A 25749-nucleotide genomic window follows, 5' to 3' on the forward strand; every position below is an offset into this window, starting at 1 on the left:
TTTTGGTCTTTATTTTTTCTTTTTTTTAAAATTTTTTATTTGAGAGAGAGAGAGAGAGCAGAACGAGCGAGAACGTGAGTTGGGAGAGGGAGAAGCAGACTCCCTGCGGAGCGGGGAGCCCAACATGGGGCTCTATCCCAGGACCCTGAGATCATGACGTGAGCTTAAGGCAAACACTTAACTGACTGAGCCACCCAGCCACCTGCTTTAGCTGTTTTTATAAAACGGAACAGAACCAAATTGGCTAGCTTGGGGCTAGAAGAACCAGTAATTTGATCAGTATTGTTACTGATGATGTTTGTTAGGTACCTGCTGTGTAAGCTCACTCGCCTCAGGGCCTTTGCATCTTAGTCCCCTTCCCTGGAGCATGTTTCCTTCCAGAACTTGGATGGCTAGCACCTCCTTATCCTTCAGGTCCCAGCTCAGATGTCACCACTCAGAGAGGCCCTTCCTGGGGACCCTTGCTTAGACCAAGTCCCTGACCCATTTCCTTCTCTCACACCATAGCCCCCGTGTCCTTCTTTGGCATCGTCTGTAACTTTTTGGTTGTGGGTTACCTGATGCATGCTGTCTGCGCTCTGCTTCAGGAGGGCCAGGGCCCTGGCTGTCTTGTTCGTAGCTGTTCTAGTACCTGGAACAGAGCAGGGGCACAGTGCGTATCTGTTCCGTGAGTAGGTGAAAGAAGCCAGGTAGGCACAACGCCGCCGTGTGTTTAACGCTGACGCTCCCCTCTGTGAGAGGTCCCTTCATTGTCCCATCTCGCAGATACGGCAACCAGGGCCCGGAGAGGTTGAAGCGTTGCCTCAGGTCCATGGCGACTGAGTTTACACCCAGGTCAGCCAGAGTCTTGCTTCCGTCCACCTCTCTGCCTCGTGGCCTTGAGGTCATCAGAAGCTTCTCGAACCAGCTCTATGGACGGCCGCAGAACCCTGGCAGGTCCCTTATCTCTGCCGCAGTTTCTGAAAGTAGCTTTTCCGAACCACCTGCTGGCCGCCTTGATGCTGGCTTTCTTCTTATCTAGGTCTGTCGTGTCAAGTCTGGACTCCCCTGCCAAGACTAGCTCCATGGAAAAGAAACTTCTCATCAAAAGCAAAGAGCTGCAAGACTCCCAGGACAAGTGTCACAAGGTATTTATTTCCGCAGCCGGCCTCCCTCCTTGCTCCAGGATCCTCCCGTCAATGTATGCCAAGGGAGCCGCCCGGGGCCGCTGCTGGCACTGAGCCACCTGACCCATACCGAGCGGGCGAGGCGCTCCCTCCCTCACTGAAGTCTCGCCTCCAGCAGCTCAGAGGGAGATGAATTCAGGCCTTGACATTGCCGTCAATCCTTTAAATCTTAACCAGAGGAGGCCCTGGATTTAGAACGGCCCGTTCCTCAGCATGACCCAGCCCGATGTCTGCTTCTTCCGGCAGGTGGCGTGGGTCCTCACCTGTGGCCGCGATGCCTCCCATCTGCTTTGAGTGATGCGAAGTCTCTCTTCTTAGTCCTTTAAGCCTCCAGCTTATGTAACTGCGGCCACTGTGTTGACTATGCTCAACGTCTCTTAACGCTCACTGTTCCTGCCCCAGGGCAGCTCTCTGGAAGCTCCTAAAACCCACTCCTTGCCTGGGACTCCTCTAAGAGTGCAGACGAATACACACCTCCTTGCCCTGTCCGGGATTGGTCCTCTAGATCTTTGCAAGGAGATGGGGGGGATCAAGATGGATTTGGGATAAAATTAAAGTGACGCGTGCCAAAAACCCAACCAAACCCAAAAAGCATACAGGTGAAAAATGGTGATTGTGGCTTCCTTGCTCACTGGGCTAGAGAAGTGACCAAGTGTGAACCGAGTCTTGGATGAGAGGAGTGACTTAGCATTGGTGACTGTCCTTACGAAGAACTGTGCACCCCCCCGGGCGAAGAAGCAATGGTATTTCCTTCCCAACCTTTGGCGCTTTAGTGCCAGCCCAAGCCACCAGGTGGTTTCGGAGGCTGCTTGAGATTTGATTGCTCCTAAGGACCTCCACGGGCCCTTTTAACCTGTCGATGTGTCTGTTTCAGATGGAGCAGGAAATGACCCGGTTACATCGGAGAGTGTCAGAGGTGGAGGCTGTTCTTAGTCAGAAGGAGGTGGAGCTGAAGGCCTCTGAGACTCAGAGATCCCTCCTGGAGCAGGACCTTGCCACCTACATCACAGAATGCAGTGTGAGCCTTCCCCAAAGCCCCCTTCCCTTGGAGGCGGCCTTGCTGTTGTGTGTGTCTCATCCTGTTTTGTGACGGCTTCATGAGGCACATCACAGCCGATGGCAGAGCATAGAGACAGAGAGAGAGAGGGAGGGAGTGTTCCCAGGCAAGCTGTGTGATTGGCAGGGTAGCCAGAGCCAGGCGGGAGGTCCCAGAACAGTGAGGACTGGGCTCCAGCAGTCCAGGTAGGCTGCGGAGACTGGACGCAGGCCTCGATGTCACTGCGGCGAGCGGCCAAGGGGCCGAGCGCCTCTCATCCCAGCCTCTCTGGCCTGTATCCTGTCCACCACCCGCAGCCTCAAGAGCCCAACTCCTAAATGAGCACAGGAACATGTATTTTGAATCTGCCCGAGATCTCTTTTCCATTGCTTAGAACCAGTGCAGCAATGAGAAAACTCAGCCTGTAAAAAACAAAAGGAAAAAAAAAAACCCAAAAAACAAAAACCCAGGCTCTAGCGCATTATTTACCATATGACTTTTTTTGGATTTGTTTTGTTTTTGTTTTTGCTTTTTTTTTCCTTTCCCTCACAAGAGTAGACTGTCTTCTCCATTGTCTCGTTAAATTTTTCATTCAGGTGTTTTTTTAATGTGGCCAATTAAACAGTCTTAAGAAGTTGAATCACACATTTTTCCAGTTTTTTTCACAAGGGAGAGGAAATCTATAGAACGTGGCTGATTAAGAATAACTGCTATGTTTCCATTCCAGATTTGGCTGCCTTTCAGTGGTGGGTGAAGTTATTCAGATATGTGTTTCAGATCTGTATTTCAGTGCCACTGAAGCATTGAGGGAAACTTATGGATGAAAGGTGTCCAGAAAACGTAAGCCAGGAGGTGGAATTAGACTCCTTGGGGTCTTAAATGGCAATTAGGCGAGAAGGAAGTCATTGCTACTTTGAAAGAGGGATCTATACCGGGGAGTCCTCTAATCCCCGATATTCCAGAAAAGTCTTCGTAGCCCTCCCAGTGGTGGTTTAACGAAAGGCTAAGGGATCCTGCTGGTTTTCAATCCCAAACACACAAGTAAGTATCTGCCAGGAGAGGTAGACAGAGGTAGGAGGCAGGTTCTGATGCTGGTTTGCAGTTTCAGGCCGGACCCGAGAGAACACAGAGGTTGAGATGATGTTTCTTGAACCCGAGGGGTTTTACAGGATGAAAAAAGCCGGAGCCAGCAACCAACTGGAAGTTGTCAACTTTGCTCCGTCACCTGAAAGCGTCTTGGTGTCTGCGAAGCAGCTTGCAAGCTCCCTTAATGAATCTTTTCCAACCGAGCAGGAACCACAGGGTACCCCTATTAAAATTTTTGCTTTCCTCAGAGCTTAAAGCGAAGTTTGGAGCAAGCACGGATGGAGGTGTCCCAGGAGGATGACAAAGCACTGCAGCTTCTCCATGATATCCGAGAGCAGAGCCGGAAGCTCCAGGAAATCAAAGAGCAGGTATGACGGCTGCTGGGCCACGGGGCTGCTGGGCCACGGGGCGGCACCTCGGACCTCTAATTCCAGGGGAGGTGTGTTTCGGGAGGGGCAGGGGGAGGGAAGGAGGGTGGGGGCGGAGAGAGAGCTATGTAGGTCATTTGGAAACTGTGGATTCTCCACGGTTTATATAAATGGTGGAGCGCTTGTTCTAGCTCCTTTTGAAGTCTGCAGCCCATCATGGCCACTCTTTTCAATTAAAGGTGTAGCTTTAGAACAAAAGTGGCCAAACTGTGGCCTGTGGGGCGAATCTGGCTCACCCCCCGTTTTCCACAGCCATGAGCTAAGAATGGCTTTTGCATTTTTAACTGGTTGGGGGAAAAAAGCGAAGAAGAATATTTCATGACATGTGAAAATTATGTAGAATTCAAATTCCAGCATCCATAAATAAAGTTTGATTGGAACACGGCCATGCCCATTCATTTATGTAGTGTCCATGGTTGCTTGTCATGCTACAGTGCAAGGGTGGGTAGTTGTGACAAAGACCATATGGCCTACAAAGCAGAAGTTACTTGCTATCTAGCTTTTTACAGAAAAAGTTTGCCTATCTCTGCTTTAGACCATCAAAAGAATTAATATTGTTATAACTTTTCAGGGGCACTTTAAGTTTTTGAGGGAGGCCAGGTTATTTCTTTTCTTCCTTTCTTTCCTTTTTTTTTTTTTTTTTTCTTAAAGATTTTATTTCTTTATTTGAGAGAGAGCTAGAGAGAGCAGGAATGAGAGGAGGGGCACACTCCTTGAGGAGTCTCCGTCCCGGACCCCAGGAATCATGGCCTGAGCCGAAGGCAGAGACTTAACTTACTGAGCCACCCAGGCGCTTTGAAGCCAGGATGTTACATAGTTTAAATTGTATATATAGAGAGAAGAAGCGTTTGAGAGGCAAAGGCCACATTAGAATTAACCTGGGAAATCTGAGTGCAGAAAGCCATCCACTGAGTGTTCAGAAAAGAGAATCAAGATGTTTAAAAAGCCTACTTACTCTCTGTCTGTCTGTCTCTCTCTTTTTTTCCTTTCTATAAGGATTTTCTTTCTGGATGGTTCATTTTTATTTTGCTTTATTGTTTCCTTTTTAGCATGGATTTTTTTGGTCCTTTGAAGAAACTGTAAATAGAAACTTTAATGAAGAGATGGCAGTGAACGATTGGGAGATCTGAATTATCAGCTGCCAGGCAACTCTCATTCATTTCAGAACATCTAATGGAAGCAGTGATGGGAATGAACATTTTTGTCCCCGAGTAGCACAGACTTAGCCATTGTGGGGAGGGAAGGGTGAGAGGGCTAATGCAGGAGACTCCCACAAATCATTTGATCTGTTAACTTTTCCCTAAAGAAAGAATGAATGTTTTAGGGTTTTTGTTGGCACAATCTGTGGACCACCTTACTATTTGAAACTGATCAGTTACTATCCTCTTGCTTGACTAAGACATTATAAACAAACCTGCAAAGGTAATGTTGGCAATCTGTTCTGAACACGGATATTAATCTTAGAGATTTTTGAAGGTTACACATAGAATTGGAAAAATCTGCTCTGACAGTTGACTCATTGTACCTTTTATCAACATAGGTTTTCATCCTGAAAGTTTCAAGGGACAGGATTCTTTTTCTCCCATTAGTTCAATGTGTTTGGAGATTTGCTTTTGGGGACATCCTGGGGGTAATGAAAGCTGCATTTGGCCACCAGAGGGAGCAGCTGGTGGCCATGACTTCCATAGAAACTGAATTTTCAGGACATTTTGAAAAGGTACATGCTGGTGGTTGAGTTCAAAGAGATGTCTTTGATGATTCCTACCACAGTTGGCATACATGTGGAGTTTTAGATTTAATGACTGCTGAAAGTTCCACCGGGGCGGAGGGCGGGGCAGAAAACTTCTCCGCTTCTGATTTTCTTTCTCATCGGAAGACGGATTTATTAAATTGGCTTTTGGTGAGTTTTGGGAGACCAGGATGTCTGCAGTCCAGGAAAAAGCATTTCCTGCTTCTCAGCAGACTCCTAGGGTTCGGTTTGCGATTTGTCGACTCCTCCCAGAGTTGGCATTTATTCCCCCCACGTTTTCTCTCCAAAGCTAATTTCTGCACAGCTATTCATTTTTTAATTTTCTGAATATTGTGCTTCTGCTTAGCCACCCCCTAAAGAGTGTTTGCATTTGGTTCACGATAGAAACAACTAAGAGTCTCAGGTGATCGCTCGATTCATGTACCATTACTAGGATGGCTGATGAACCTTGACCCTTCTTCAGGAAGGAAAATGAAGTTTGAGTAACGCAGAAGGTGTTGGCGTTTTGGGGTTTCTGTTGGAGTAAGAGTATGTCTTTCTTCCCACAAAACTCTGAGGCTCCATTCAGAAGACATACTTTAGGGCAGACCTTGAAGGGTGTCTGCGGTTCCGCATCTTGATCCCACTCAGCACTGACTGACAGTCCATCCCATGCCAAGACGCGACCGCTGTCTCTCAGCTCTCCTTGGAAACAGACCCAGTTATTTTCTCTCATACTCTTCCTGAAGCAGGGATTTGGTCAGCTGTTGGATTTAGAGGATTTCCGTGAAGGAGGCAGCATTATAACAGTGACTCAACAGATGAGGTAGAATTCCTTTTGCTGCTTGTAGCGAGCTGGGCACCCTAAGAGCTCAGATGGCTGATAGAGATGTTGTCTGATTCTGGCCTTCCTCCCCGTGGGCGCCGACAGCTCAGGAAAGAGAAATGTTGAGGGGAAAGAACAACACTCTGTCCTTGCTCTTGACAAAACACAAAAATCACTTACCCCTCTTGCCGACAGAAATTCCAGACAGAAAAAGGAGCTTGAGGGTAAAAGATGCCCAAGATTTTCTCTCAGCTCTTTGCTTCCTCTGGAGCTTAGGGTTTGTTCCTGTGAGCAAGCCAGCAGTACTTTAAGGCACCCATAAAAGGCTTACACGTCTTTTGTTCTTGTTTTTAGTGAGAAGAAAAACAGTGAGCTTTTAGGTCAAAGAAACTGTTTTTGCAGATAATACTCATGTTTTTGTCTCTATATGAATGCCATTGTAAAATGTAAGTTTTTAAAAAGGATTTTATTTATTTGAGAGAGCATGAGCATGAGCAGGGGGAGGGGCAGAGGGAGCAGCAGGCTCCCCACTGAGCAGGGAGCCCGATGTAGGGCTCGATCCCAGGACCCTGGGATCATGACCTGAGCCAAACGCAGACGCTTAATGGACTGAGCCACCCAGGCGCCCCATAAAATATGATTTTTAATGCTTTTTTTTTTTTTTTAAATGGAGGAGGGGATTCAGGGAGGCACAGTGCCCAGAGCCACAAAAGTCATAATCCAACCCTGGCCAAAAGGGACAGAAAATAAAGGATTCAAGTAAAGGATGCGTCATTTCACATAACAGGCCTCATGTTCCACTGTCTGAGTTCAGATAACTGTAAGCAGGTTGTGAAGACCTTTGGTTCTGGAACCCAGCATCAGCCACTTTGTGTGCACTCCACAGACAGCCTGGTGCCCCACAACTTCTGGGACTGACCTTCAATAATAGTATGCTTATGGGTGGGCACAGCGAAATGAGACCGTGCTGCACTCAGGGCTCATTATTTTCATCTCCCAATTATACAGAGAGGTGTGCTTGCATGAAAACTATCTAGTTTTCTTTAAGAACATTACCTCCGCTTTAGTGTGCTCCTGAGGGACTGCCTATTACAGTTGGATGAAAGGTTTGCTTTAGATCCTATTATTTAAAAAATCTATTATTTTTACCGGTTAAAAACATGTCCTTGCTTAATTGATACCTCTTTAATGATTTCCTGGGAGAACAGATCTTAGAGATTTTCACTGTATATTGTGTATATCAAAGATAGTCTTGACTCAATTCTTTATTCTTTTCATTTTAATTCCTTCCCCCCACCCTGAGTCACCTTGGATTGGATACATGTTCATTCATAATCCCCATATGCATATGCTTTTTGATTTTGCTAACAGAATATTTTTATACTTTGCCCCAAAGTTTTCAGAATCATTTCTCTTGGTAAATCCAATTTTGAAAAACCGATTCAAATGTTCTGTTTTGATTTTAGAAATTCATTTTGGAAAAGGTCAGGCTGTTTGGATCACTTTAAAGGTTTGCTCGAAGGAACACGATAATTCTTTCTCTGGAGTTTTGCTCACAAGTTATTTTGACCAGAGCCAGCATTTCTGACTCTTCCAAATTTCAGGGTGACTTGCATTCAAGAGCAATGTTAAGTCCATCATTCAGTTTTGGTCCCAGAGAAATTAATGGTCAGAAACCGACATGATGAGTTTCACCTTCCAAGATTCTTTCCACCGAGATTTCCAATTACCCCCTTGCGCCATCTGAAAGGTTAATTTTAAAACTAGTACCATGTCTAATTGTGTTAGGAGCACATGACTTCTAAAGGACAAATCTATATAAATGATTACCCTTGGAAGAAAGCTACATGTAAGCAGTTTATCCTGGTTGTTTAAAGAACATCTCTTTTAAGCTCTCCTGGGTTGCAAGCGCCTTCAGGTTCTGTGCTGCTTGTGTGGTATTATTTGCTCAAGGGCTCTTATTAGATACAGGTACACATGTTCCAAATGGTGTCACTAATGATACATAATCTGTGTTAAAACAGTTTAAAGATTTTTATTGATTTATTTGAGAGAGCAGGAGAGCACGTGAGGGGAGGGGTAGAGGGTGAGGGAGAGAAAGAGAGAGAATCCCAAGCAGACTCCATGCTGAGTGTGGAGCCCGATGTAGGACTCGATCTCACAATCCTGAGATGATAACCTGAGCTGAAACCAAGAGTCTGACACTCAACCGACTGAACCAACGAGGTGCTCCTACCTACATTAAGTTAGTTTAAAGACTTAATATACTTATCTCCCTCCTCACCCTCCCTATACCTCTCCCTTCTGTCCATTTTGATCCATCTCTTCTCTAGGACCGCACCCTGCCAATCTGTCTTCAACGTGCATCTTCCCTCCCATGGTCCATGGTCTTCTGTCTTCACTGCTTGCCTTTTATTTTTTTTTTTTTTAATTTTTTTTTTTTAAGGAGTTCTAAAGTTTGCCTTTCTCCCCTTGCCTGCTCTTTAGGAGTACCAGGCTCAAGTGGAAGAAATGAGGTTGATGATGAATCAGTTGGAAGAGGACCTTGTTTCGGCAAGGAGACGGAGTGATCTCTATGAATCGGAGTTGAGAGAGTCTCGGCTCGCTGCTGAAGAGTTCAAGCGGAAAGCGACAGAATGTCAGCATAAACTAATGAAGGTAGCCAAGCCGCCTCTCAGAAGGCTGTTTTTGGGGTAGAACTCCTGGCTGATCTTAGTAAGAATCAAGGGAATACTAGCTTAATGAGTGTATGTTTGGGGAATAAGGGAGTACTCTGCAAAGCTCCTGGTCTTTTTTTTTTTTTTTTTAAATAGAAGATAATGTAGTTATTATCATCATCATCATCATCATCATCATCATCATCATTTGGCTGTAGAGATCAAGAAAATATGTTTTATCTCTTAAATTACAGGCTAAGGATCAAGGGAAGCCTGAAGTGGGGGATTATTCCAAACTGGAGAAGGTATTTTCCATTACTGGTCCTGCTATATTTGGTAGACAATCTGTAAACTTTTTTTTTTTAAGATTTTATTTATTTATTTGAGAGAGAGAGCTCACACATATGGGAATGGGGGTGGGCTGGGGCAGAGGAGCAGAGGGAGAGGGACAGGCAGACTCGGACTGAGTGTAGAGACCAAACGCAGGGCTCCATCTCAGAACCGATCATGAGCCGAAATCAAGAGTAGGACACTCAACTGACTGAGCCATGCAGAGGCCTGATAATCTTTTAAATGTTACTCTTCACTGCCAGACATTGGTTAACAATACTCTTGCAATGGATAGAGAACTCTCTAGCAGGTTTATTTTGACTGTCAATCTTTGGGCAACCACATTTAGCTTTAACTGTTGTTATAGGGATGAAAGATACCTCATTTTTTATCATGTCTGATCACAGTAACATACTAACGAGACACCTAATAAAACATAGGTGAAAATTTCTATAATCTTAAGACACTGGGCAACTTTGATTCTCTTGCCCTTTCTGTATTATTGGTTCTAGGAAAGTAGCATGGAGATTTTCATGGGGACATTCAAAGATTTCTCTGATAGGTCTCTATTCTTTCTCTCCATTAGTGGGGGCTGGAAAACAGAACAGAAAGACCCCATAGAAACCTTCAGACAATAGCACTGCACTAAATGTAGCCAGCCATTCATGCCACCTTATTTTTTGCTTTATTTCCTGGAATTTTAATTATAGATCAATGCTGAGCAACAGCTCAAAATTCAGGAGCTCCAAGAGAAGCTGGAAAAGGTAAGCCCGAGGTGATTTTTTTGGGAACTTACCCCCCATTTCCAAATACTTTTCTTTGCCTTGTCCTGGAGCCCAAAAGATGAAAAAGACAGAATTAGTCAGCCTGCACCGAGGAAAATGAAGGGGGAGTGAGCTATTACCTGAAAATATCAGAGTTCTGAATATAGTTTTTCTTTTTGACACATGTCAGCTGTGTTTATTTTTAAAAACCCAAGCTGCATGAGACTCTCAAGTAAAAGTTCTAATTATACTATGACAGAACCCATGAGGCCAAGAGGCCAGCTTCTCTCCCTTCAGGGGGCCAGGCTCCCTGTTTTGCACATTTGTAAGAGAAGCAGGTGTTGTTCATGGCCCAGACAGCTTTCAGTGTGAAACTGCCCACCCGAAGACTGGGGGAGCTGGGGAGTCATCTCCAGGTGGGGGAGGGGGTGGGTTTGTTTTAAGGCATCCTGTATAGTTGGGGCTAATGACCCTCCCATTGGTTGAACTCTGGAAATGCTAATGCATGGCCCAGAATGGACATGGTTCTGAGATATGCCTGTCCCAGCAAAGACGGCCCTGTGTTTCCTAGCCTGGTTTAATAGAGCCTCTTTGTACGCTTTTTTGTTGTAGTTGTTGTTTTAAAGTTGTGGTGAAAAACACACAACATTAAATTTACTATCCTAACCATTTTTTTTTTAAAGAGTTATCTATTTATTTGAGAGAGAAATAGCGCGTGCTTCTGTGCTGTGCATGCAAGTTGGGGGAGGGCAGAGGAAGACAATCTTTAAGCAGACTCCTGCTGAGCATGGATCCTGACTCAGGGCTGGATCTCAGGACCCATGAGGTTATGATCTGAGCTGAAACCAAGAGTCGGATGCTTTAACCAACTGAGCCACCAAGGCACCCTGGCCATTTTAACCATTTTAAGGATAGAGTTTGGTCGTGTTAAGTGTATTCACGTTGCTGCGCAGTGGATATCTAGAACCTTTTCATCTGGCAAAGCTGAAACCCTTGACCTGCTGATTCTCCTTCCTCCCTCCCCCTAGCCCTTGGTCAACCACCGTTCTTCGTTCTCTTTCTGTGATTTGGGCTGCTCTAGAGCCTTTTGAGGAGTAGCGTCATAGAGCATTAGGTCTTCCGTGACTGCCTTATTTTGTTTCGCATCATGTCCTAGAGGTTCCTCCACATTGTACCGTGGGGCAGAGTTTCCTTCTCTTTAGAGACTGTGTGATATTCCGTTGTGTGGATAGACTACATTTTGATTGTCATCCAGTCATCCGCCTCCTTCTCACCTGTCCTGGAGATGGCCAATGAAAGCCTTCATAGCCCTCTTTCAGCTAGATGTTTGTATGAGAATACCTGTTTCTATCTATGTTCTGTGTTCTCCATCAGAAGTATGATGCAAGCCACGAGTGTCAGCTACTGGTGTAATTTTAAATCTTCTAGTAGCCACCTTAAACAGGCAGAAAGAAACAGGTGATTTTTTTTTTTTTTTTTTTTATTTCCAGCATAACAGTATTCATTATTTTTGCACCACACCCCGTGCTCCATGCAATCCGTGCCCTCTATAATACCCACCACCTGGTACCCCAATCTCCCACCCCCCGTCCCTTCAAAACCCTCAGATTGTTTTTCAGAGTCCATAGTCTCTCATGGTTCACCTCCCCTTCCAATTTCCCCCAACTCCCTTCTCCACTCTAAGTCCCCATGTCCTCCATGCTATTTGTTATGCTCCACAAATAAGTGAAACCATATGATAATTGACTCTCTCTGCTTGACTTATTTCACTCAGCATAATCTCTTCCAGTCCCGTCCATGTTGCTACAAAAGTTGGGTATTCATCCTTTCTGATGGAGGCATAATACTCTATCCCCAGGGGTACAGGTCTGTGAATCACCAGGTTTACACACTTCACAGCACTCACCAAAGCACATACCCTCCCCAATGTCCATAATCCCACCCCCTTCTCCCAAACCCCCTCCCCCCAGCAACCCTCAGTTTGTTTTGTGAGATTAAAAGTCACTTATGGTTTGTCTCCCTCCCAATCCCATCTTGTTTCATTTATTCTTCTCCTACCCACTTAAGCCCCCATGTTGCATCACCACTTCCTCATATCAAGGAGATCATATGATAGTTGTCTTTCTCTGCTTGACTTATTTCGCTAAGCATGATACGCTCTAGTTCCATCCATGTTGTCGCAAATGGCAAGATTTCATTTCTTTTGATGGCTGCATAGTATTCCATTGTGTATATATACCACATCTTCTTGATCCATTCATCTGTTGATGGACATCTAGGTTCTTTCCATAGTTTGGCTATTGTGGACATTGCTGCTATAAACATTCGGGTGCATGTGCCCCTTTGGATCACTACGTTTGTATCCTTAGGGTAAATACCCAATAGTGCAATTGCTGGGTCATAGGGCAGTTCTATTTTCAACATTTTGAGGAACCTCCATGCTGTTTTCCAGAGTGGCTGCACCAGCTTGCATTCCCACCAACAGTGTAGGAGGGTTCCCCTTTCTCCGCATCCTCGCCAGCATCTGTCATTTCCTGACTTGTTTATTTTAGCCATTCTGACTGGTGTGAGGTGATATCTCATTGTGGTTTTGATTTGTATTTCCCTGATGCCGAGTGATATGGAGCACTTTTTCATGTGTCTGTTGGCCATCTGGATTTCTTCTTTGGAAACAGGTGATTTTATTTGAATAACGCAGTCTATTTAATTCGATAGAGCCAAAATACCATTGCAGCATGTATCTGATATTAAAACATTTATACTCTTTCAGTTTTTAAACGAATCAAACATAAGTTACATTAAAAATAAATTTTCCAGTCACATTGCAAGTGCTCCCTGGGGCCAGTGGCTCCCATGTTGGACAGTGCTAATCTCAAAGATGAAGTTTTCTTGAAGTTCGACTTTTTAAAATTATAATTCAAAGCCAGTAAGTGTGAGACTGTTGGTTTCTTACTCTCAGATCTGTGCTATGATGCTGTAAGAGCGGCAGTATCATTAGGATCCAAACGAAAATTAACTTCAAAAGGTGTAGCTTTTTCTTTTGTTTTCTTTTTAAGCAGGGATTTGTGAATTACCAGTGAACTCTATGGTTGTTACAGACTTTGATAGGTTGAAGAAAAGCTTACAGTTTTTATCCTGTTTTTTAATAAAAGTAGTACAGATTCCCCGTAGGAAAGTTAGCAAATGAGATAATTAAATAAGGAGAAACTTTTAAAAAAAATTTTATTTATTTATTTGACAGACAGAGATCACAAGTAGGCAGAGAGGCGGACAGAGAGAGAGGGAGAAGCAGGCTCCCTGCTGAGCCAAGAGCCGGATGCGGGGCTCGATCCCACGACCCTGAGATCATGACTTGAGCCGAAAGCAAAGGCTTTAATCCCACTGAGCCACCCAGGTGCCCCTAAATAAGGAGAAACTTAATGCTCTGAGGGTAAATACATTCACACCTGGGTAGATAAGTCCTGCTAGGCCTTTCTGTTTGCATTTACTATGTTACATTGAATCGAAGATACTAATGATTATTAGACACTCTATCTGTGCACCCCAAGAAGGAAAAACTGCTGTCCATTTTAACTGTACGATGCATTCTAAATTCAGTGATGTTTACATATATATACACATATATAAATAATATTTATTATATTATTACAATATGTATTATATATAATGCATTTTAAATTCTAAATATAATATATATAAACATCACTGAATTTAGAATGCATTATATATAATATAATACATATTATAATATATAGTATGTGTGTGTGTGTGTGTATATACATGTATGCACTTTAATGGAGAGGAAATGCAGAATAAAGTGAATGTGAATGGGTTTTGAAAATCGATCTGGTACTTATACACTCAGTATTGCCTGACTTTTCCCATTGAGGAGATCACCAGCATCTTTTTATGTGAATGACTTTGGCCCTCTTTCTCCTGTTCCTTCGCCCCGGGTAGGCTGTAAAAGCCAGCACAGAGGCCACCGAGCTGCTGCAGAATATCCGCCAGGCCAAGGAGCGGGCCGAGCGTGAGCTGGAGAAGCTGCAGAACCGGGAGGACTCCTCCGAAGGCATAAAAAAGAAGCTGGTGGAGGCCGAGGTGAGCAGGGGTCCTCAGCCCGTGCTGGACTGAGTCTGGGTCCCGGCGTGGCCGCCGGCGAGCAGCCGACCAGCTTTGGGCCGTGCCGAGAAGAAGACACTGCGGAACCGCTTTCCCTTCTGCCAATCCCTTTGGAACCTGAGAGGCTTGGCAGCGTTTTTTCCCCAAAGGGGAAGAAAAGACTGGTCACAGCAGCTTCAAGTAGAAAGATGTCCTGATAAGAACACTGCTTTTCTGTTCATTTTCCTCTGGCCTCAGGAACCTGCAGGGGATTCACGTTTCAGTCCGTGAACTATAACACTCTCCCTCAAGTTTCTCTTTCTCTTCCCTCCGCATCCCTGTTTTGCCTTGCCTCTTCCCACAGACTTAATAACATTACCTTTCAAGGCTTCAGATGTTACCTGTGTGTCGATGGCCCCCCCAGGGCCCATGTTTTGGGCCTTTTCTCTCCCTCCAATTCTTTGTTGTTGTTGTTGTTGCTGAAATATTTGATATAATTATACAGGAAACACATGAGTGTCTTCTTATTGTAGAAAACTTGAACAGTACTGAAGAACAGAGAATAAAAAGTAACACTTCCCCCCGACTCCCCTCCACCTCCCTCACCACTTTGGTGATTGTCACAGAGAACAGATCGTAGTTGACTTAACCCTCCCCCTGCCCCCCCAACATTGCCGGGCCCTCTGCCTTCCCCTGCCCTGGTGCTGGCGGGTGCATCAAATCTAGAGTGAACTCAGTATCTTCCCCCATGAGTGGGGCTCCCTTCTTAATCTCCTCATGCCAGTCAGGACCAGTGTCACTCATCTGGTCACCCCAGGCTTGAAACCTTGACATCGTCTTTTCCTCCTTGCTCCCTGCCATTTGGTCCTATAAATCCAGCCACACTCTCTCCCCCATTCACCCCTACTTGCCATTTCTGTGGGCTTCCTCACAGTCCAGGCCTTCCTTCCCTTAGCTGAGCACACTTAGTCATTTCGGGGCCCTCTACTTTCCATCTTCCCTTCCTCCCCACTCGCTCATTTGACATAAGACTCACTGGCCTCAGCGGGAGACTCATCAGCACCCCCTGCCCCATCCCAGAGCTTTCAGAGCTTCCCTGTGTCCTGTGTGCACCCCTGAACTTGGTACGTGAAACTCGGCGCCATTCGACCCACTAGTGCTCCCTTTTACCTTCTCTGTCCCCTAACTCATCTTGTGCTCTAGCGGCTGGAGGCTTCTCCTGCGGCCTCACCAGCTCCCTGCCTCCTCCATATTTGTGCTAATGCATCGGCCTTTGTCTGAAGGGCCTTCCACCCTCCCCTCCTGCCCTCCCCAGTCCAGCCTGGGTATCCCAGCACTCTCCAAAGCTCTGTGACTTCGCCCTTTGGCTCCTTCGGCGAAAAGGACTTTCTCCCGCCTGCAACCTCCCACCGCCCTCTGAACCCGATTTTCTGTATGGCCCTTACCCATCTTAACCTCTATTATGTTTCTTTGTGTTTGTCTTATCTTTCCCAAGGGCAGGAATTCTGTCGGCTCCCTCTCCGTATTTTCCGTGATGCCTAGTGTGATACTTTGCAGATAGTAGGTGCTTGGTAAATATTTGAATGAATGAATGCACTCTTGTAACCCAACACAACCAAGTACTTGGATTCTAGAATCTTCTTTTCCTCACCGTTGCTTCGGGCGCCCAAGACTTCTCTTCCTGCCTTGCGCGTATGCTTCTCGAGGGTGCTCTCCCTCGGTGCAGGCGCTGTGCCCATAGCGGTTCCTCCATTAAAACTCTCTGATTGATTCATGATCTACAGGAACGCCGCCATTCTCTGGAGAACAAGGTAAAGAGGCTAGAGACCATGGAGCGTAGAGAAAACAGACTGAAGGATGACATCCAGACAAAATCCCAACAGATCCAGCAGATGGCTGATAAAATTCTGGTGAGCAGGAACAAAAGCTGAAAAGTTAAAAGACAACAGGTTAGAGGTCACAGAGGGAAGGGGGTGAAAAGAGGAATGGGACGCCGTCACCCAGGGGAGGTATCACCGAGTAGGTGAGTGGAGAGAAGCGGCTTCAGTGTCGGCCCCATGCTAGGATAGCACGAGTAACCAAATGCTGGACGTCTCGGCACCGGTAACAGATCCGTAAATATTACTTTTCCGCTCTGTTTGCTACCGCCTGACATTTTAAAACATGAACGTGCATCCTCTGTCATTTCCAATACATATTTACAGGAGCATTGATGTACTTCTATTGGCAGAGTTTTGTATGGCTGTTAACGTTGCGATGGCAATTTGCAAAACGGTGGGGCTTTAGACCTTTAAAACCCAAACCCAGATTTTTGCTTTTGGAGAAGACAGAAATTAGTCACGCAGGGCTGTTTTTCTCAGAGTAGTATTTGTCATAGATCTGCGTTCACCCACTCACTCTCTCTGCTACAGTTGGTTATTAGTATTATTTTCCCCCCTTAATTTCCTTAGATGTAGCAAGTCTTTTTTTAGGTTTGTAAAGCCTCATGATTCTGTTTTCGGCTCTGGTGACCAAATTAACTTCATCAAGCAAGCCCAGCTTGGGTGCTACTTGCGGATGTGGTGAGGTTTTTGTCCTAGGCAGGTGAACTTTTAAAGGACTGTCCTTGGATCTCAGTCCCAAAGCCAGGAATGTGTGCCACGCATGGGAGTCTTAGCGATGACATGGAATCTTTTCATAGCCCCCTTCTCCCTGCCCCTAGGAGAGACCCTGGAGTGGTCGATTGTTCCTTTCCACCGTAAGGAGGCGAGGTGGTGCGCAGGCCGGTGCATCTCTCTCTGTGTCTCTCTGTATCACTTCTGGGAAGTGGGTCACCTGCGACTATATGAACTCAAGAATGGCCAACTTACAGACCTATCCTTAATACCAACCCCCCTCCCCAAAAAAACCCGCAAAAACCCCCCAAACCCTTCAAAACTTTACCTGTGTTTGCATATATTCACGAAGATATGGATGCTCTTGAGTGAACAGGTGAAAGAGAAATTGGTTGAATTGTTTTGCTTTAACACAGTCTTTGTATATACGTCTGCACACAAAGGCAAATGTGACTGTTAGTCTACCCTTTCTGTTCTCTTGTTCCATCATCAAAGTTTCTCTTGGCGACTGTCAAGTGTGTGAATTTTACCGTGAGTAAAATTAGATCCTACTGAGATCCCACCACCGCTGTCCCTTGCTTGGTGCAAACGAAGTGGTTAAGTCTCTTGTGGTTGCAAAGTGTTTCTCTGTTTAATGGTGATGTGTTCATTCATTCATTCAACAAATATTTAATGAGCTTCTACTATGTGCCAAGCACTGTTCTAGGAGCTGGAAATGTAGCAGTGAAGAACCATGTTTGCATAACAGGACTGAAGAGTTTGATCCGATACATAGAGAAAAGATAATGTTTTACAAAAATGACAACAACAACAAAAAATGCCAAACCACCAAGAAGTCAGATTTAGAATATCTGCTTTTCCAAAGATTTGCTTGCAATTAAAATGTAGGAGTAGAGCATTCTCTCTTCTTGGATTCTGTGTTGTTAACTTCCATTCACATATAGACCAGAAATTGGGTCTTCAAGTCATCAGGTCCAGGGATCTGAGTTTTTTTTGTTTTTTTTGTTTTTTTTTTACCTGTTTTTAGACTCTGCTTTCCATTCCTGTGCTCTATTAGGAGGACCAAAACTCAGACAAGATGATTATCAAGCGATTTCTAACCTAAAGAAAAAGTAAACAGATTTCTTTGTTTGAAGGGTATCTTGCCACCTGCCTGACTACCTTTTTTTTTTTATTGGAAAATGCCTTTTGTTCAAGAAACCTGTGCTTAGACTGTGAAGTACCCAGGACGTGGGCAGAAGGGGGTCCTTACTACTGCCATATGATGATGGTGCTTGGAAACAGATCCCAAAATGTCATTTGCTTTAAAATATTTGCTATTCTGATAAGACCTTTTCAAAACAGGTAATTGGCATTCTCATTATGGCAAAGTCTTTTGCTTTAATGAAAGAAGTCATTGCAGGAGATCCTTTAGTGCACATAAAGCCCTTAAAGTATGTTTTTATTAATTAAAATCCTGTTTACATTCAACGTTTCAAGATCACATCTGTTAGACTGCAATAGATCTTGTGCACCTGGTCTTAAAATTGAACACTTTACTGGCCCCCGAAGCAAAGTCAATGCTTGTAGGCTTTAGAATTTCAAAAGCTTAATCAGTAACATTTTATGTGCATGTGAATCTGAAACTATTTTTCCCCCGTTTTAACGACATATCCTGTATAATTTCCTTATTCTTCAAAATTTTCATAATTACTTCCACTTGAAGGAAAAATTTCATAACTGTGAAGAGATGAAAACTTGGGATAATGACTTTTGATATTAGTAATTAACTAATGGGTCCAGATTCATAAGAATTAATGTGGATGCAGAGATCTGCATTTAGAGAATGTTTCAGTAGATTGAATGCTGCCTTTTATAAGATCAGTTTATAATCCATCGGCAAATGAATTGGTATAATTTTCAAATGAATAACGATTTTGTTTAAAAGCAGAAATCTTAGAACGAAGGGAATATTAAATCTGAACTATTTATATCACTTTATATCACTCCAAATTCTCTTCCCTTCTTTAATATATATGCATACATATTTAGGTCATTATTATCAGTGTATTTTATGTTCTACTTTGCTCCTATTAGCACTGTAGCCTATAAACATGATACCATAGGAGCATCTCCAGATACTCACTTTCTCCACATACTAGTCAGTTAAAACAAAAATCATTCAACCCTCAAAGTGTTTGAATTGTAACATTTCTTTACTTTCCATCGCTAGGGTGAGCAATCATGTTGCTAATCAGGAAAATACAAATTTTTTTTTATCATAATAAAATAACTTGCAGTTTAAAAGAAATTGAAATTACTTATTTTCATTTAAGGCTGTTATGACAGTGAAAATGGCCTGAGGCTCAAGGCAGTGGACAGGGGCTTTGTGCTGCACTAAACTTTCAAATGTTGCCTTGTGACTGTCCATCCTCTGTGCACAGATGAAGATGTGCCTTTGTTTGACCTGTCACACTGACAGCGTTCTGATCCCAGCCCCCCAGCTGTGTGTGTATGTGTTTGAATACTTGGACCCGGAAACCCCAGGGCCAAGGATCGGTGGTGGTTTCCTTCCCAAGAGCCTTAGGGCTAGTCATGAAGGAACATGTGCCTGTTGCTTGTGGTGCCAGTGCCAAAGTCATGTTTCCCGTGAATGTCGAACACACTTGAACTATGTCTTTCCCTCTGCACACCTGACCGTCTGTTCCTTTGTGTCCAGGAGCTGGAGGAGAAGCACCGTGAGGCCCAAGTCTCCGCCCAGCACCTAGAGGTGCACCTGAAACAGAAAGAACAGCACTACGAGGAAAAAATTAAAGTAAACACACTTTCTGATTTTCTTTGGCATTCTCCCTCTGGCATGACCTAGCTTCTCTCTCTCCCCGGACACTTTGGGCTCCTTCTTGCTAGACCCAATGCCTGTTTGGGGTAAATGCTGTCCTCAGGCCATGGTGGGAGGTGTTGAGATATTAACCCATGTGGGGGATGTTCAAAAAGACATACATATATATTTTAATTAATAATCTCTGTTCTATTTTTAATGTGTTTTTCACCCCACTGTCATTCAGTCCATGATAATTTCAAGTTAGCCACAGACTCACCATTCTTTGCTTTAATTTCCTTTCTGCATCTCAGATCTGAACCTTTTCCTTTGGTTTAAAGTCTATCCTTGAGGACTTTCTTTAGCGAAGACCTGCTGGTGACAAGGTCCCGGTTCTGTGGGTCTAAAAGTATATTTTTTTCATACTCATTCTTGAAAGATGTTCTGCCTGGGTTGGCACTTACTTTTTAGGACACCCTTTGAAGGTGTCACTCCATTGTCTTTTGACTTATTATTTCTAATGAGAAGTTAGCTGTCAGTTGAACCTTTGCTTTCTTTGACAGTCATTGCTCTTTTTTTGTTTGGCTGCTTTTAAAATTTTGCCCAGTCTTTAATTTTCCAAAATTTTACTGTGATATATCTAAATGCAGATTGATTACTTATCTTGCTTGGATAGGACTTTAAAATATATTAGTATCTTTTATCAGTTCTGGATAATTATTGGTCACTGTATCTCAAATATTGTCCCTTCTCCTTCCTTCTTTCTTTTTGAGAGTTTGAATGGGCATCACATATGATTTTTTGTTTTCATAGTTTCCATTTCTTTATCTCTCGATGCACATTGGGGGTAAGTTCTGGATGGTTTTCTACTTTACTAATTCTTACCTGTCAAATCTGCTATTAAACCCATCCACTGAGTTTTAAATTTCAGTTACTGTATTTTTGATTTCTAGACATTTTTTTGGCTCCTTCCCAAGTTTACTAGATTATGTAAGACAATAATTTTCTATTCCCTGCATTCATTTTTAAGCTTTTCTTACTTCTTTAAACACATCAGCATGGTTGTTTTATATTCTTTATTTGATAATTCCAGTATCTGATGTATCTGAAGGTCTGATTCTGCTCTGTTGTTTCTCTTTCTTGTTTTTCATGGTGGCTGTCTTCTTGTGTGCTTGGTCAGTTGCTCATTTTCCTTAGAAAATTATTGTTGGGAATTCTTTGAGGCTTTGAATGGAAATATGTGCCCCCTTTGAGGGTGGCCCTGGGCTTAGACTTCTCTCTCTTCTTACCCTTTACAGCTATTAAAAGTGAAGTTCAAGTTTATTTGGTTCAGCAAATACCTCAAGTTAAAAACAGTTTTGTGCCCATCTAAACTCTCTAGGTTTCTGCTTTCACTTAGAATTTTAGTCTCTAATTTCTTTCTTTCTTTCTTTCTTTCTTTCTTCCTTCCTTCCTTCCTTCCTTCCTTTCTTTCTTTTTAAAGATTTTATTTATTTATTTATTTGACATAGAGAGAGAGAGACCGTGAGAGAGGGAATACAAGCAGGGGAAGCTGGAGAAGGAGAAGCAGGCTTCCAGCTGAGCAGAGAGCCTGATGTGGGGCTTGACCCCAGGATGCTAGGATCATGACTTGAGCCAAAGGCAGAAGCTTAATGACTGAGTCACCCAGGCACCCCCTGTCTCTAATTTCTTACTGTCTTGCCAATTTTGGGAAAAATGTTTTCTATGTTTTATCTAACATTTTAAATCATTTTCCATAGAAAGACTGGCCTAAATAATCTAGCCCACTGTATAAAATACTAAATTCGGTTATTATTCCAATTACTGAAATTCCTTCAATAATTAAAATTGTTTCAATTCAGTTATTATTAATAAATTCAATAATCAGAAAAAATGCCAACTTATCTATTTCCTTTTAAAATCCATCACATTTTCATTATGACTTTGGACCAAGCCTTTAATCAATTCTCTTGTTCTCGAGAGTCAGACATTGGTGATTACATCTTAAGTATGTCTTCCCCTTCCCCTAAATATTAATAGGAGGCTTTTAATTTTTGTGATTATCCTGTTATAGATTTTTTTGGTATCCTCTGTTCCTTTTTCAGAGAACCAAACATATATATGCCCACACAGCATTATGATCATCACCCCCCTGGGACTTTGTGGGGTTTTTAAATTTGTTTTGTTTTTGACCCCTGGTGTTACTTCTGATTATTTTTCATTAAAAAAAAAAACAAAACAGAAAAATAACCCAGAAGTGACTTCAAAGTGTTGTAGTGTGACCCCCTACTCAGTATATTTTTAAACTTTATATACTGATCCTTTGAATTCTTACTGGCTTCCCAACTTTGATCTTTAGAATAAACCAGCTTCCAGAATGTTACAAGAATATATGCAGTAGTCCACTTGCATGATGAAAATAGCCATGCATAAAATTTATTCTGTAATTTGGGTGAATATATTGACTTTCCTGTCCATAAGCTGTGTTCCATCTTAAATTGGTATATAAATGTCTACAGTGGCTCTCTCATTTCAAGTTCCTTGCTTCCCTCTCATGCATCTTTCTTCTTGTTCGTCCTTCTGCCAGTTGAGCCCTATTAAAGCGGAGGTGTGTGCGTTGTTGATAGAGGTCTGTTCCTCTCTAACTCCTGTTGGTATCCATCACGGCCCAAAGTTGAGGTTTTATTTTGAGCACGAGTCACCCTGAAAATGTGCTTCGTTGCTTTAGCACCCCATAAAAAGGAGCACACCTGGTCCAGGTACTGTGTGGTCTCCATAACCTTCTAGATGGAAAGAACTTTGTTTTATAGATCCTAGGGAATGCCACGGAAAGCCTTGTTTTCTTCCGTCTTCCCTACTGGAATCTTTATGAAACCATTGCTTTTGAACCTGTCCTGCCTTGTGCTTCCTGTTCCAGCCTCCCTAAGGCCATTTTAGTAATAATCATGGTCATACCCTAGATTCTGCCCTTTTCTTGTTCGTAATTTTAGAATCACGCCCCAACATCCTAGAGAATAGGCCACTTATCCCATTGAGCTTCTCCCCTCCTCCCTTGACCTGTCCTCCACCTTTTGTTCTCCACAGACTCTCAATCTATTTTTTTTCATCAGTCAGTTCTAGTTTAAAGACCTCTTTGAAATCTGTTCTTTCCTCTCTCTCTCATGTGAACCCCCTCCCTGCTGACTGGCTCCTTTTAGGAGCTCATGTCCCCATGAGCCACGAAGGTCCCTTCACAATAGACATTGTGGGAAAGGCAGATTTCAGTCCCCTCTGTGACCCCAATTCTTTCAGCATCTTCCCAGTATCGGAAGCAGCTGGTGCCATTCAGAAAAGGCAGAGTAGATTCTCTGTGATGAGAAACACAGGTCTGTGGTCAAAGGCTTGGGCAAGTTATGATGTTGTCTTCCTTTTCTCCCCCCTGTCTGTCTTTCTTACTTGTTGTTTTGGCAGCTGGGAGGGCTGTGTGTGCCTCGCAGAACATTAGATCAAGCTGGTGGTTGGTGACACCATTACTGTTTTATTTTTTCCCCTTGGGAACAGTAGGTGCTTGCAGTGGTGTTCTCAGCCCCGAGAACACATGATTTCTCTTCCCCTGGGAGAAGGTTTCTCTCTCCAGTGCCTTTTTTTTTTGGTTTCCCAGCTGGATCAGAGGAAAGAACGGAGGAGGAAAAGGGCACTTTTTTTTTTCTCTCTCTCTCTCTTTTATGTTGTTTTTTCAAACTATTGACTCTCCACCTACTTTATTGGTGGGCCGAATCCTCTCGTCCCTGTCTGTTTCTGAACATCAGCCTTGGTTGCACAGACGTCCTCGGTCTTCAGCTTTCTGTCCCTCCGTACACAGCCTTAGAAATATCTAGATTAATTCTGTACAGATTAAGAGTGAGCAGGGTTCTGAAAACTGGTGCATTGACTACGAGAAAGTTGTCCCCAGGTAACATCTGCACATTGTAAGATCTGGAGACAGATCTTTTTTCTCTCATTCTGGAGTCTACTTCCACTGAGGATATATACCTCTTGAGTCTTTTTGGCTGCTGATTTTAAAATAAGTTCTTAGTTCAAGTCCTCTGGTTCCATGCCATTTGATGGTCATGCTTGATTTCTTGCCTTTGTCCTGGCTCATAAGCAGATTCCCAGTCCCTCTCTTTGCCCCAGACTTTTCTTGGCCTCTTCACTGCTTCTCCTGCTTTTCCCAAAAACCCCCAGTTAGCCTTCCCTGCTCAGCTTTGCTACTCAGGACAGTAACTTTTTTTGTTTCTCATAGGTGTTGGACAACCAGATAAAGAAAGACCTGGCCGATAAAGAGACTCTGGAGAATCTGATGCAGAGACACGAAGAGGAGGCCCACGAGAAGGGCAAAATTCTCAGTGAGCAGAAGGCGGTAGGTATAAGGAATCGCAAAGCCAGTTTTCCAAGGGGGGCTTGTGAAGCGTGCCCAGAATCACACACCCAAGGAGAGTCCATTCCTGCTGATGAATTATGCTTCCTGTTTAATCCTGTGGAGTTTGTTGCCTATAGCAAGCCCTCTGCAACTCCTCATCTCCTAAAATCAGCAGGGGTGGTGGCTCAGGGTGGCCGACTTTGCCTTTCGTCCTCTTCTTTAAGGACTCATGCTGGTCTGTCATCAGCATTGCCCTTCACAGTGCCGCCTGACAAGACGGCCAGTGGCTCTACATCTTTCTTGCAGGCCTCCTTTCTCTGCACTCTTGCCTTTCTCACCTGGGTAGGCCCGGGTTTCAGGAACTTTCTGCTCATAAGGTTCACCTGGGGTTTTCATTCATCCACCCCTAGTCTCGGGCCCCACAGGGACTCTGAGCCTCAGAATCTCAAAGGGAGGGTCCTGGGAAGTTAGAACTTTTAATCAGCACCTCCCCCCCATGCCTCCCCGATTCTTATAATATATTAGGTTGAGAAAACTTTGATGTAGAGAATCTAGGACAGTAGTGAAATGAGAGCCCCATGGGTGATGAGAAACAGAAGTTAGCAGATTCAAGTTAGAGGCTCAGGCAGGCCTGAGCAGGCCTGCTTACTCACAGAATGTCCAGTTCCTAAGTTGGTGCTTCTGTGTGGTTTTCACGCAGGCCACTTAGGTAGCGTGGGGATGTGTAATCTCTGAGAAACTACTGAGCACCACCGTCTGGGCAGTAAGGCCTGTGACCCTCAGGCTACAGAGCAGTTGACTCCCCTGGTACCTCTAGTTAGATAGCCTGAATTTCAAGGGGAGCCTTTGACCCTGGCCCCACGGCCCCCAGTACTCTCCTTCTGGTAAAACCGTCTGTGTGTGAGATTTCAAAGGCCCTCCCTGTGTTTCAGATGATCAATGCTATGGATTCCAAGATCAGATCCCTGGAACAGAGGATTGTGGAACTCTCAGAAGCCAACAAACTTGCGGCGAACAGCAGTCTTTTCACCCAGAGGAACATGTAAGTACTCACGTGCCATCTGCGTGCATGATTACACATCGGTCTTCTCTCTGGGGGCAGAAATTTCGTTCTTCTGTCTGATGAAGCCGGAGCAGATTTAATTACTTCTGTAGTTTGTTCCAGAACCCTGTTCTACCTGTGTAATTTTGCCCTCTCTTAAGTGGTCTCATTCTGTCATGCCCTTTCTTTGGAGCTAGGTTTTCTCAAATGCTTCCAATTGCCATCAGATGACAGAGTGCTTTGCTCTCTCTAATGAGGGCTATTTATAGTTCGCTTTTGGAGAGCTGTGGGCCTTGTTCCCCAGACTTGCCTCCCATGATTAGCCAGAGGTGATCTTGTGTATGTCTGGTTGACCCTCCTCTGTCCTGCTGTTGTTAAGTTAGGCCCAGGGACATGAGGTTTGTAAGGGCTCCCTGTGTTCCAGGAGTGCTTGTGTCTTAGTCTTCTCCCCCAAAGAATTACCATCTCTGGGAATCCCCCCGCCTCAAATTAGGTACCTCTCTTCAGAGATCTTCTAAAACCTTCCCATTTTCACTTAAACCAACTCAGTGGGCCGCTTTTTGGTCTTTGAGTCTTTTCCAGTTTCTGATACTTGTGAGCAGTCTGGTGGGGCTTGGAGCAAGGTCTATGGAGAAGTGGAAGGAACAGCATTTCTTCCCCTCATTGCCCTTTCTTTCCCCGGGGAACCAACTCCGTGAGCGGTTGGGGCACTCTTGTACTCTGTAGAGGCCCCTTTCTGCCCCTAGACAGGCTCAAAGAAAGGGCGGGGGGTCTACCTTAGGAAGGAAATGTTATTGTCTCTTGCATTCCCCTTGACC

The 25749-nt window shown here is 44.1% G+C and overlaps 1 protein-coding gene and 1 long non-coding RNA gene across 9 annotated transcripts in view; one reads left to right on the forward strand and one right to left on the reverse strand.

Annotated features, from left to right (window-relative positions):
• CIT (citron rho-interacting serine/threonine kinase) overlaps positions 1–25749 on the forward strand; it is a 165338-nt gene that overhangs the window by 77743 nt on the left and 61846 nt on the right. For 5 of the 7 annotated variants that reach the window (XM_032309532.1, XM_032309533.1, XM_032309531.1 and 2 more), the window contains exons 11-21: positions 1022–1127; positions 2041–2184; positions 3537–3656; positions 8759–8929; positions 9183–9233; positions 9969–10022; positions 13980–14120; positions 15905–16030; positions 19413–19508; positions 23773–23889; positions 24822–24931. In XM_032309532.1, coding sequence (XP_032165423.1) covers positions 1022–1127; positions 2041–2184; positions 3537–3656; positions 8759–8929; positions 9183–9233; positions 9969–10022; positions 13980–14120; positions 15905–16030; positions 19413–19508; positions 23773–23889; positions 24822–24931 — 1236 coding nt within the window. The remainder of the gene's footprint in view (positions 1–1021; positions 1128–2040; positions 2185–3536; positions 3657–8758; positions 8930–9182; positions 9234–9968; positions 10023–13979; positions 14121–15904; positions 16031–19412; positions 19509–23772; positions 23890–24821; positions 24932–25749) is intronic. The other 2 variants (XM_032309536.1, XM_032309537.1) reach the window with 1 other exon arrangement.
• Positions 14115–25147, reverse strand: LOC116571565. Of its 2 annotated transcripts, none has more exons than XR_004277913.1 (4): positions 24944–25147; positions 19387–19469; positions 15772–16047; positions 14115–14599 (listed from the first exon to the last, which is right to left on the reverse strand). It is a non-coding gene; the product is annotated as an uncharacterized LOC116571565 (long non-coding RNA). The 2 variants fall into 2 exon arrangements; XR_004277912.1 differs by having other exon boundaries at positions 14115–14668.

Source organism: Mustela erminea, chromosome 13 (genome assembly GCF_009829155.1).
Source record: "Mustela erminea isolate mMusErm1 chromosome 13, mMusErm1.Pri, whole genome shotgun sequence".
Lineage (NCBI taxonomy): Eukaryota > Metazoa > Chordata > Mammalia > Carnivora > Mustelidae > Mustela > Mustela erminea.